The sequence below is a fragment of the Centruroides vittatus genome, unplaced genomic scaffold (genome assembly GCF_030686945.1).
Source record: "Centruroides vittatus isolate TY-2023 unplaced genomic scaffold, ASM3068694v2 contig_150, whole genome shotgun sequence".
NCBI classification, from domain to species: domain Eukaryota; kingdom Metazoa; phylum Arthropoda; class Arachnida; order Scorpiones; family Buthidae; genus Centruroides; species Centruroides vittatus.
Genome location: NW_027120928.1, coordinates 2,073,692 through 2,087,971, shown reverse-complemented (window position 1 = coordinate 2,087,971; position 14,280 = coordinate 2,073,692). Strand labels below are relative to the sequence as shown.

Sequence of the window (14,280 nt, the reverse complement as noted above, 5' to 3'; positions counted from 1 at the left end):
ATACAGAAGGTATTCAAAAGGAAGCAGATTTGGAAGGCGGAGCGGTCAAAGTGGCAGCCTACCGCTCTGGGGGACCCGGAATCAAATCCGGACAGGTCGATTAATCCCCAGGGGTTAGTCCGTCCGGGTATGTCGGGCCTCGTCCCTCACCACCGGCCGCCCCATTGTGGGCCTGGCCGAACCCATAATGGACTGGCATAAAAGAGGACCTCTTACGTACCTACAAGGTAGAGTACGTAGATATCAGAGTAGCGACACACGAGTCATCGCCGCCATGTTCTGTCGACTGTCATCATGTGGTCTATGGGTTTACATTAAGAAATGACAATGTTTTTAGTTTAATAAAGCATTTTTACGAATAAAATGCTTTATTAAAGTAAAAAAAAATCATAATTTCTTAATGTAAACCCATAGACCACATGATGACAGTTGACAGAACATGGCGGCGATGACTCGTGTGTCGCTACTCTGATATCTACATACTCTACTACAGGGCGGAAAGAGTTTTTAAAAAACAAGCCCCTCATTGACAAAAAGAATAAATTTTCGTTTTCATTAAATTATTTAATAATTATTTTTTAAATTTAAAAATAAGTATATACTGCTGTATTTTGTTTATTTAAAAATGACCATTATTATTATTAATAGAGCAATATTGACATTTTCGGCCACCAGAAGATCTATGACGTAATTGTTTGTTTCCATCATCTTCACATGTCACTGAAGAGTTCGAAGAGACATTAGGCAATTATCATGAGTCTTTTCACCAAAAAGTTGACTCCCAAGGGTAAATTTTCTTATGCTTTAAATAATAATAATAATTAAAGCAAATTTATTGTATTTTGTACAACAGTAACACCAATTGTATGTAAATTTGTAGTAAATTCTTAATGATAAAATAGATTAAGGTTGTAATGAATTTTAAATGTTCAAACGTTTATATACACTTTTTTATGTATTGATATTAAAGAAATTGATATTTATGTGTAAAATATACGAGTAATTATCGCATTTGGTCATATTGCGTAAATGAATTTTTAGATAATTATTTGCATGCGTTACAAATCGATGGAATTTAAGATTTCTCACTTTGTTTTACGTAAATCAGCATTGATGATGATAAAATTGCAGGTATGAATGAGGAGTTTGAATCCTCCAAATTTTGGATATCGTTGGTTCCCTTAATTTCTTTTACTCTTATGGTATATTGACCATAGGAGTAAAAAAAAAATTCCAGTTAATGTTACCTATGGTAGTGAACATGGCGGCTTGTCTTTGAAATAGTGGGGATGTATGTTCTATCCTAACCTAACCTATTGTAATAAATTACCCCTATTCTAATAATTTGCTTGGCAATAATTATGGTAATTTATTAGATTAGGTTAGTTAGAACGTGCATCCCCACTGTTTCAGAGATAAGCTGCCATGTTTGCTACCATAGGTAACATTAACCAAAAATTTTTTATTTTATATCTTTTAGGATTTTTTTCCTCTAAAATAGCCATTTTGTCCCTTATATTATGAATGAAGTTTTGTGTATTAAAAGTTATGTCATTGGTGGAAAGGTTAAAGAATGGTGAAAAAGTGATGAGTTTTGTTGCTAATGTAGATGGGTTGACATTTAAAAATATTTTGCAAATAAATGTATCCTTTGAACCATTTTAATATTGTTGAATTTTGCTTATGTCTCTCTGAATCTAATGCCTCTTCCAAATGAGTGTTTTCATTGGTGAACAATTTGTGGACTGGTAAAAAAAAAACCAATTAAAAATCAAAACGTTGGAAGCATTTGATACAAACAAATGCTTCCAACATTACCTTGATAATGATAAGGATGGAAGCACCCAAATACTGCCCAAAGTAGACCTACAAAGAAATTCATACTTGTAATATTTTAAACAGAATGATCATTTGTTAGAATGAATACATCAGAATGCTCAAAAAATAATGTGTGTTTTTTTATTTTAGAAATGAAAACATTTCCCTTAAATGGTTATTTTAAGCAATTACTATATTACAGTTAAGTAAATATAAAATTAAATAATTGTAGTAATATTTTTAATGTAGTTAGCACAATATTTCATGTGTTAAACAGTATATAATTATGCACCAGATTATTTATTTCTCTCTGCTGTTGACTTTTAGTTAAATAAAAGCAATATAATCATGAAAATACAAAGTGAAAAATGCAAACTCATTACTGATATGCTACAGCATTTTAGGATTTTATTAAATTGGAATGTTTTAATAGTTTATGTGGATCTAGTTGAGGTATTACAGAATTATTATGGATATCGTATTAAATGATGATCTAATGTTTCGTATACAAAAATTAAATGAATAGATGTCATGTTAAATGATTAGTGATGATCTGAGTGCTTAATTTTTAGGTAGAAACTTATTACAAGTTTGTTTTTGTTAGCCATATTTTCCAAGAGCAGCTAAAATTCATTTTGGCTTAAACTACAGCTAAAATTCATTTTGGCTTAAACTACATATAAAATTCATTTTGGCTTAAACTACATTAAGTTAAGCCGAAAATTGTGAAGAATTGTTAGTTTCAGTTCTATTTGTAAATTTGTAATTTTAAAATTACAAATTAATTGAAATTGGTTACTGATTGTAAAAATTCATTAATTAAAATAAATGAACATTTACAAAAATTGTTGTTTTCAAAATATAAGGGCATGTATAAAGAACTGCTAGCAGATTACATAAAGGACACTCAATGCAGGGTAATGCACCCAAAGATTGTTGACCAGATGCAAGCAAGAGTAAAACGGTTTAGTAAGACAGCTTTGGCTAAGCAGCTGGGAATGACGAACATTATCGTATCCTCCCCGGCCGTTCCAAGACTATTCGGGTTTGCGAAGACCCATAAACCGGGAAAAAGCATAAGGCCGGTAGTAGATAAGTGCTCTGCTCCTACGATATTGCTAGAAAGGAAGCTCAAAGAATTTATTATGATAAACATGCCTGCACATCAGTATAGCATAACACAGGCAGTAGAGGTAATACAGAAGTTAAAGCAATTGAAATTAAACGAAAAAAGTTACATGACAGTCTTCGATTTTAAGGCAATGTACCCATCGGTAAAGTTGGAGCCGTGTTTTGGGCACTTGAGAGATTTTTTGTTAGAAAAGGTAGAAAATGCAGCAAAAGTAAGAAGGCAAGTATTAGAATTGGCGCACTTAGCCAGTTTTTCGTCGTTCTTCGAGTTTGAAGATACTACATACAAGCAACATGGGGCGTGCCAATGGGTAACCCCGTGTCGGGGTTATTATGCGAATTAGTAGTAAGATCTCTGCAATGTAGCAAATTGCATAAATATAAAGGAAAAATATTACTGTATGCAAGATATGTAGATGATGTATGTATGTATGTATATATGGAACGAGAAGCCAGACGTGGAAAAATTTAGTAGAGATATAAATAACAATATCTTCAGGCTGGAGCTAGAAATAGAACAGCAGAGCCATAGAAAAATACATTTCCTGGACATAGATGTAGAAGTGGAGGAAGAAGGAAAAATAACTACTAAAGTGTATCGTAAACCATCCTACATTCCAGAGATGATACCATGGGTTTCCTATGACCCGACGAACTACAAGTTGGCAGCCTTCAGAGCACTGCTGAGAAGAGCGTACACGCATTGTAGCAGTATGCAAGACACAAGAAGGGAGGTGGAATACATCAAGAAAATAGCAGAAAATGTAGGAGTAAAGAGTGGCAAAATAAAACGGTTGGTGCAGGAAATAGAGAAACGTAATAACGAGAGTAAAGAAAAGGGAGAATTTACCATAATGGAGTATAGAGCTCAATTAAGCAACATATATAGAAGAATAGGAATAGAGAAGAATAAAAAAATAGCATACAGGAGGAACCCTACTGTATTTCAGTTGCTACGGAACGACAAAGCGCCCATAGACAGAATGAAAATTCCAGGGGTTTACAGAATACCAGTGCAGGATAAAAGGAGGAGTACGGAGCTGTATTATATAGGAGCCACGAAGAGATCGCTGGCGGTAAGGTTAGAGGAGCATAAAAGAAATGTAAGATGCAGGCAACCAGTTACGGCGTTAGCCAACTATGCGATAGTGGATCCGGACGAGGTGTCTGTCAACTGGGACAATGCGAAAATTGTACAGAAAGTGGCAAATATAAGGCAACTTAAATATACGGAGGCGTGGTGTATTAACAAGTGCAATGAAAAAGGGCAAAGCATTAATTTTAAAGAATCATATCGAATCCCTTCTGCTTGGAGAGCGGCCGATATGCAGCTGTGAAAGAATGATCTGAGATTGCGCAGCCGGAAAGTTTAAAAGCATTCTAAATTGTAAAGAGTTTTTCGAACGTATTTTTTGAAATAACGGTTTTTTTGGCAATCCTGAAGAGGGTTAGTAAAGCTAACCGAAAACGTTAGATTAAAGAATTAATTTTACTGCAGAGTAAAGGTTGTTTGAAGTAGTTTGTTTGTAGTAATGCAGTGTACAGTACATAGTAATATAAATATTTAATTCTTTCTGAATCTAACTCTTATAAATATGTTTAATATTTCTGAAACTCAGTGTTTTTATCTCAGTGTAATTGCTGTGTGAATATTGAATATTTGTTTATATATAGTAGTTGATTAATCTGAATGATAGAAATAAAACTTTTTAAATAACATCTGAATGGTTTTGTGTTCAGATCCATTTTCCCATGAATTGTTATTACCTTTTTGTCTTGTTTCCTGGATACAGAGTACTGCAATCTTTCTTGTCAGTTCTGTTACTCTTTATTGTGGATGATGCTACTTTTTCTTCTGTCACAATTACAATACTTAATTTATAATACAATCTTACTTTTGCAACAAGTATGGAATCTGTTACCAGTAGCAGGGAATGTTCCTGTAGTATCATTAAACATCATAGATGAATGTAACCATATTGGATTTGATGTTTAACAGCTGGATGTCCTTCCTGTTATCTACTCTCTACGTAAAGGGCTTGGAACCATCAAAGTTGTGCAAAAGACAACACAACCACTAGATGATAGTGGAAAAACTGTAGCATTTCAATATCACTAAGATCCTCGGGGTCTACCAGCCAGACGAAAAAAGGGTTAGTCAAGTGGAAAACTATGTGGAAAAGATGAAAACAGTGAATCTAGCACAAGTGGAAGTATTGCCTAAACTCAGCATAGTATCTTGTGGTTGCTATACATGTATAATAGGTATTAGTTGTCTATCTAATATCAAAATCAACATATCTCAAAACATAAATAATAATGCAAAACTTATGCTTATTATTATCAAAAATTATCTTTGCAATTTGTTTATAATTATCATTTTGTTACTAATAATAAGTTTAAATTTACTTAGATGGTTAATAACAGCCAACTGACAAAACAGATAACTGTTACAAGCCATTTCATTACAATAATTACAGATTATCCTATCATATATGATGATCACTCAATTTGTTAAATGTTCATTTTAATCATTATTATAGTTTAAATTTTAATATCTCACATTTTTTACTTTATCTATATACAGTATTTGTTATCAGGGCATGAAAACTTGTATGGGTCTTGGGATAGTTCAGATCCTCTTTTTTTTGAATAAAGGAAATACATAGAATGTTTCTTTATTAATAAAAAATAGTTTTAAATAACATTAATTTAAATAGATAGGGACTACTATGGCCCACTACGTTTTTTTCCTGGCTAGGAAAAATTCCCGGTTCTCTTCTCCTCTCAACAGCCCTGTTTGTTGTTTTACTTAGAATATATTAAACATTATTGTGTTTTTGACTAGTAATTTTAAATTTGCACTGAAGCCTTGAGTATAAGCAAAAGTGGAAATGGTGGAGGCCGAAAAAGTTAGGAGGTTTTTGTACCAAGTACAGCACTGACAGAAGGTTTTGTTTGTGACTGTTTATTACTCACTCCAATGTTAATAGATGATGTTTATTTTGTGTTAAAAATGGAAATTCTTTTTTTAAATAAATGTTAACATTGTCCAATTTTATATTATCAATAATTAAAATTTTCTCGAGAAAGAAAAGGAGTTCTCATTAGCAATAACTATCAATATGGTATTACCTATTTTTGACCAGTAGCAGAAATGATATACTTTAATGTGCATTTAACCCTACTTAAGGGAAACCCAGTTAATGGTCTTGCTTTTGATGATCTTCATCAATTTATTCAAGCTGAAGAAATTCCTAAACATTCATTTACTTACATTTATATAAGGTTGGCCAGTAAGTCTGTGCAGTTTTTGTTGATAGATGGTAGGAGGCATTATAAAAAGCAGACAAATTTTGATAGCTTCTAACTATTCAAAATTGACGTTTCAATATTTTTTTTTAAGTGTAAAGATTGGTTGTTTCGTGTGTTCAATGTCAATTGAAAGATGTACAGTACGACTCCGCTTAATGCGGGGGATGCATTCCTAGACGACAAAGTGCTAAATGAAACAGCATTAAACAAGGCCATTTTAACATAGAGTAAATAGGGATAGGGGAATACATGACCAAAAATAAACAAATTTTACTTTAATTTTAAGCTATTTTTATATTAATTTGTATAATAATATATGTTAAATAACACACAAACACATGCACACAGAAATATAAAGTTTATTTTTTGTGATGACAGTCCTGGCTCTTCTGAAATTCTTGTTTTTTTGCAATAAAGTTGTGAAGTTTCATTTGTCACTTTTTCTTTCCTTAAGCAAATGTTGGTAGCAGAAGATTGCATCCAAAATGCCTTGTTTTGCTTTTGCACTCCTTTCAAAATCTGGATTGTTTGCTACAATTTGATCAATGATTTTGATTATTGTTACCAAAACTTTTTCTAAGGAAATCTGTAGAGAAATTCTTTGGGCTCTTTGTTTTCAGAATCTATTTTCCAGTTCTACATTCTGCCAGTTCTTGAAGGTCATCATTGGTAAGGCTCTCACCAGAAACCTGCTGTAACTTCTCAATATCCTGCTTGGCTACATCTCCTAGTCCTGCTGTATCGATTAGGTTGACAATTCGGTCAACCTAACGATACAGCGATAGGCTCTTCTCGTCGAGAATTCTTGGATACCTTCAGCCATAACTTCTTCCATACTTTGTTTGTGCATTTATCAGTTAATTCTTGCCAAGCAAAGCAGATGTTGCTTATGCCATCCATGCTGTTATATTTTTTCCAAAATTGCACCAAACATAGATTTAGAGAAAGTACACCTTTTTCCACCTTTTTCTGATTGGTTCATGTTCATAAATAATCATATCATATATGAATCAATGAAATGTTACGATAATTTAAATCAGCGTAAATTTTGAGCTTTTTTTTTTAAGGCTTTGAGCAGACCACGTTATATTGAATCAGTGTTAAGCAGGGTCTTACTGTATAAGCAAAACAACCATTTAGGCATATTATGCTTTATTTTAAAAAAGACAAAAACTTGATATAAACCTGAAAAGATGCATGTGGTGTTTGGTGAGATGCCTTGAAAGAATTTGTGTGATTCTGTTCTTGAGATTTTTCTGAACAAGACATACTATGCTTGGGTCAGCCATGAGAGATTTAACAAAGTGAAGGAGCTAATCAACATCAATTCTCCAAATAACGAAATTGAGCATGGAAAACTATCTGTATTAATTTTGGCTATGTTAGTATGTTCAATATTCGTGTTCTGCATGAATTAACTGATGTAAATCTCCTAGAACAATTTCACTTCTTCAAAAACTGGTTGTATGTAATAAAAACACACACAAATATATCCAGAACCAGTAAAATTATTTAATGATACAAATGTTTTCATCTGTTACCCACAAGCATCATCAGGTATATAGTTACTAATGCTGAACAAAACAACTTTAAACAATCGAATGCATTTAAATATAAAGATTTGAAATGGTTCAAATTGACACATGTGCATTGGTATGGTTTTAAATATCTGTTACAATCTAACACACATATATTTAAAACTTACAATTTAATAGTGTTTCCAAACCTATATACTGTAACATGCAAGTAGGTATCATAATATCTCGGGGATGTCATGGAAATATTAAATATTTTTTAGAATTTTGAAGCAGCTCTTTATTAAAATTTCATTTATCTTTCACTTTTTTTACTGCTGGCTGATCAAAGGAAGGAGGAGGGATTCACTAAAATGCCGATTGTTGTAAAATTTGTGGAATAAACATCCTCCCCTCATAAAAGTTGCATGCATTTATGCATATACTGGTTGACCCGTTCATCCCACTAGATGGCGGAAATTTTGGTTTTTGTCGAGAGTTGGCAACACCAAAAAAAAGTTGTTAAGTTCCAAAAAGGCACGGGAACATAGTGGAATGCTCTTATAACCGAATTAATGTAAATAGTTGATTTGTTTTGTGTGAATAAAATCTAAAGACAGATTTAGTGGACTTCTTGCTTGATTGGATATACGACAGGGAACCTGGCGTACGAACAAGACGGTCAGGTGAGAGTTACGAAAATTAATCATTACGCGAGACTAGGATGGGCCTGACGCGACACTGGTGTACCAACTTTTTGGAGCTTCTATAAAAATTGCAGTTTGCTAGCTTAGACTCATACTAACTTTTTATAGTATATTTGTAAAATTTTGAGTTTTTGTTTTGGTTAGTTTAAATTATCTTTCATATTATTAAATTTTTTTTAAAAGTCAACCATAATTTATTTTAAATTTTAGGCATTTTTATTTTAAAAATTATGGTGTGTCACAGAAATCTTATTAAATTCAGTGTGTCACTAATCCAAACAGGTTGGGAACACTGATTTAACATATAGGAAATTAATACTGTAATTAAATTTTTTAAAAATATTAATATTACAACTCAAACGTAATTGCCTGTAGTCAAGGTGTATAACAACTACTACATAGAATGGAAGTTCTGTTCTATGTAGTTGTTATTATATTGCCTACAATCAAACAGTTATTTTAATAAAGTGTTATAGTAGATAGTGATGGTAAAAAAACAATAGTCCTGAAGTATTTTAATTTTATTCCCAGTTTAAAATGTGATGATAATTAAATAAATTAGGATGTTTTTGGATATAAATTCTTTTCTTTCGTTAAGTTTTTATTATTATAAATGATAATGATATTTTTTAAACAGAGCAAATGAGAGAACAACAGAAAATCTTGAGAAGAGCTCAGCGAGACCTTGATAGAGATAAGAGAGATTTAGACAGACAGGAAAAGCAGCTGGTAAAATTAAATTTCTATGATATTAGAATTGTATTAATCAATATTATAGATTTATATTCGTATTAATTTTTATTTATTTTTACTTCAATAATTTATAGTATGTATTAAGAAATATTCATGAAGACAATTCTTTAAAATTTTAATTATATAAAAATTTTGAGAAGTTACGGTATGAATATTGTTTTTATATTCTTCGTACACAAACTTGTGAACAAAGACATATCTACATATGTTTTAAGTATACACCTATAGCATAAATTCATTACATGTCAAATTCTTTATCAACTAACATAGACATTTATAAATCAAGAGAGACTTATGAAAAATTTATAATATTGCATTAAAAAGTGTAGTTTTAGGTAATAAAAATGGAAATTATTAACATGGAATAAAAACTGTGCTGTATTAAAGTATCATTGTATGTAAATTCATAGGAGTACTTCTAAGCTCTACAGATTGGTACTGCTAGACTACGACAGGCCACACCACAGTTATAAATACTTTTACAAATCAAATGTTAATGGACTACTTTAATCAAAATTAAAGTGATTTATTCTTGAGAATCAGGTTTTGAAATGTTTGCTTTGATCATTAGTTAGACTCTCCAATTATTAGATATGTTGTGTAGAAAAATACTTTTAATCCTGGAATTGTTAATTTAGTTCCTCAAAAATTATGTTTTAAGCAATATGTTATTTTAACATGAATAATGATATTAATGTGGGCAAAATAATAATAAACAATAATTATTGTTAAATGTGGGAACTTGAGGTGCTCTCCTTTATTCTATGCATGCTACTATGCATCTGACCCTGATATCGAGACTGCATTTGATCAAGCCAAGGTCATCCTCACTATGCCTTGCCATGAACATCTAAGATGGTTAGAGGCCATATCCATTTATAGAGCGAGCCACAATGCCACCTGCATCAACCAAAAGGAGGAGCTAAATTTATCTGTTGCCTGGCAGGCCCTTATGGAATCCGACCTTTAATTGCCACTATCCACGCGTGAAATGTGCATGTCCATCTTAACGACTTTCAAGCATATATTCACTTTTTTTTTTTTTCATTCCATTGGTTATTCAGCATATTTCACCTGAGGAGTTCTTCTTCAGGTGGAATATGCTGAACTATTTAACAGTTCAAAAACATTAATGATAAACTGTATTATTCACAGAACACACCAGTAACAAAGGTGTTAATGCACACTGTTCTTATTATTATTTTATAAATGATAAAGCAGGATGAATTTTAGTGCACTTAGCAATACACTTCTAAAATACATTGTATCCATTAATTTTGAAATAGATTGAAGGTCAGTTGATGTATTGTGGTGGTATTGCTTTTATGTAGATTAATTTGAAATTTTAATCATTTGAGATGATATGGAAATTGTTAATAATTGAAAAGTTAACAGAATATGAAATAAGTTATCACTGATAAGCTAATTATTCTTAAACTAAGGAATTATTTTATATGAGAAAGAAATAGTCTTAAATATAATATCTTGGTATTGATTCCATATCATCGTATTTCAGATATCATGATGTGATTATTTAATTTTCTGAAGTATCTGTGATAAATAAGATTTATTTACAGTTTACTAATTTATTATCCTCAGATCATTTTGCATTTTTTTAAATGATATATCTTCCTTTCATATACTTTCCATTACATATATTTATTTATTTTTTAGGAATTAGAAATTAAAAAAGCAGCCAAGAGAGGTGATAAAACAGTATGTATATATATTTTTTTTGTACTCAATATCAGTAGTATTTCTTTATACAAAAATTAGCTATAATTGTCATATGAAGTCCTTTTTAAAAGTTTTTCTTGTTTCACACCATTTAAAATTTTTCATTCTAAATATAAAATATTGTTTAATGCTAATATGCTTCTTTGTTTTTAAGATCTTGGACATATTTAATTTTTATTATATGATTATTTTGTTTATAACCATTATCCATGTAAAAATAATGTTTTTGTTGACTGCAAACATACTTATATCATTTTAAACATTAACAAATTGTTTTATATGCAACTTACACAGTATACCAAATGTATGTTTGGATTCTAATCAAAGTACACTTACTTTAAAACATAATTTTAAAATTTACAATTAATAATAATAGTAGTAATAATAATAAAACAATAAAATATATTATGGAATGTCAACAATTAAGATAAATTCTGTATTTACTTGAGTATAAGATGATCTCACGTATAGAACAACGTGTGACTTTAAAGATCAAAATAAAGAAAATTAGATTTATTAATACAATTCTAATTTTATTTCATTTAACACAAATAAATTATCAAATGCACATAAATGCACACATTGTCCTGCAAAAATTACTAGCATTTTAAACTTTAAGGAAAAATCTTGTAAAATCGACAACGTAATTTGTTAATGTAAAGCTGGACAATCGGGAACATTTTTTGCCAATTCTTAACAGTCTAGTCCACTTTCCATTGATTACACTTATGAGTTTCTCCAAATTCTGATTTCCAAATAATCATCTGTTTTCACATAGGAATAGATTAAAACTTATATTGGGCTTCTATGTGATTTTGGAAGTTTGTTTTGTTATGTTATGGCAATGTAACACTTGGACGATCTTCCTGGGAGATGCCTTCTGGAAGGTCTTTTTAAGGGTAACTGGTTTCTATTCAGGCATTACAGATGTGGAGAATATCCAGAAAACTCCACATGGCCAGCCTGGACTCCCAGTGTTCAAGGAACAGAACTGCTAGGCCACTGGTAAGCCGATTTTGGAATTTCAATTTGAAATGCAATTCAAAGCTTTGCTTTTTCTATTGTTATTCATCTTTACTCCTGACGATAAACAAGAATGATTCAAATGACCCAGATAAAATAGTTTTGTTTTTAAATAGCAGAGAGTGAGCATCCGGTAAAAAATATGAAGGCAGGGTTGGCAAAAATTATTGAAAAAATCAGTGTCCTTCACTTGTGCATATAGGATGACCTAGGTTTTTGAAGCAGTGAAAAATGAATAAAAACCTCATCTTATATGAGAATAAATATGGTAATTATTATAAGTTACAAACCACACCTTTATCAATCCACCAAAAATTTAATGAAATAAAAACATTTTTCAATCATTTTTAAACGATTTTCATCAGTTACAGAAAAATAGAACGATAAAATAGAACATAAATAATTATAGAAATCAATGGAAAATGTGCATGTGGACTAAATATAAATAAATACAATAAAATAAATAATATAAATAAGGCCAAAATAACAACAGAGAATAAAATACAAGATATAAGATGCAACCTAGAATTACCCGTTAGTACCCTTAATTATTGTAAAATTATCTCCAAGCAGTAGATAATGTGTCTGCATCCCTATGGTTTATACATCACGTTCTCATATGCGCCTTGAAGATTTCCAACTTCTCAAGATGTTTCACTGCATGCCTGTTCGTCGTTTTGATAATATCCACTTGATCCCATTGGACACTAACATCCTGTTGTTTTGCATATGTCGCTAGTACAGTGCTGTCAAGATTCTTATCAATAGTGTACTTGTGCTCCTTGAGCCTTTGTTTTAAATGGCACATAGTTGCACCCACATAAACAAGCTTGGAATTGAAACGTTGAAAGGCACTGAATAAACGTCAGTCATTCAATTCCGATCTTCCTTCTTTTTATCATTTCTTAAAAGTTTGTATACTGTGGGATTACATCGGTATAAAATTTGAAGATTATTAGCCTTGGCAATATTTCTACGTATTTTGTTTAAAAATGGGATGTAATTTAACACCACTCTTCTCACCCGGTCTACCCTGAGAAAATGTTGACTTGTGGTTTGGAAGGATGCAATAAGTCTCTCTACCTCCCCTCTCCGTATCCTTACTGTTCGGCTATCTTGAGAATGTAATTCAATTCCTTAATCATGTCATAAACACTAGTGCAATGTGTATAAGCATGTTTAATCCAAGCCCTGAAAAATGCTAACTTGATGTGCTTGGGATTGATGGATTGATGTGGGATAATAATAGGCTGAAAACAGGGTTTCTGGTATACGTCTGTCCAGATTTCTCCATGCTTGCAGGTGATGGAAATATCAAGGAAGTTAACATTAGTACTGCTCTCCTGGTCTGTATGTAATGATAAACCATAAGGTTTATCATTGATCATATTTAAAAAATGTTGCAGATTATGCTCACTTTGCTACAGTATGAAAATGTCATCCACATATCTAGCGTACAAAATGATATGATGTTGAAATTTGGGTAGGACAGTGTTTTCGAGTTGATGTAATACTGATTCACAAAGGATAGCAGACATAGGACTACCCATTGGTACACCCCTCTCTTGTAAGAATACCTTTCCTTCAAACTCAAAGAAAGATGTATAACAAATCAAATGGGCAAGCTCCAGGATATGAGCATGGTAACACTGCGCATTCTCGATATTGGTAAATAAAAAGTCCCTTAAAGCACAAAAGCAAGGAGGTAATTTTATCAAAGGATACAAGAATTTGTAGTCCATCACGGTCATATACTCATTGTCATTGAGAGAAATGTCCCTGAGATTCTCCACCAGCTGTAGTGAGTTGGTGATAGAAAATGGATGCCGCTGATCCCTAGCACGGAAAAAGTTGACCAGTTGCTTTTAAATCAAGAACGTAGGGGAGCTACATTTTTCAGTCACTGGACGTATCTGGTTTCTTGGTTTGTGTGTCTCGGCAAATGCGAAAATTCTAGGTGTTCTTGGAGCGAGGATGGTGGAGTTTTGCGTATGCAAAAGACATGCCAAATCAGTTGAGGTGAATCTCCTAACCCTTTATTGTACAGTGTGGTGGTCTAGTATCACCACTTAAATGTTCGTTAGGATTTGAAATATCCGAAGCCAGGTTTCTTTTCAAATGGATTTATTTACAGTAATCTACAATACTTGCTACACTTGTCGAGTAAAGAGATCTCGGCTACAAGATTTAGGATAGCACCTTACAAGTCATCCGCAGAGAAGTGAACAAGCCAGAAAAGAGTGGGAAAAAGCTTGTGGCGGGCGAACTGCACGAGCTTTTAT

General features: G+C 31.9%; 1 protein-coding gene across 1 annotated transcript in view; it reads left to right on the top strand.

Moving 5' to 3' along the window:
• The first annotated feature begins 667 nt into the window (after window positions 1–667).
• CHMP2B (Charged multivesicular body protein 2b) overlaps window positions 668–14,280 on the top strand; it is a 44,617-nt gene continuing 31,004 nt past the window's right edge. Inside the window, exons 1-3 of the mRNA XM_067262662.1 lie at window positions 668–787; window positions 9,123–9,214; window positions 10,913–10,954. Coding sequence (XP_067118763.1) covers window positions 754–787; window positions 9,123–9,214; window positions 10,913–10,954 — 168 coding nt within the window. The 5' untranslated portion in view covers window positions 668–753. The remainder of the gene's footprint in view (window positions 788–9,122; window positions 9,215–10,912; window positions 10,955–14,280) is intronic.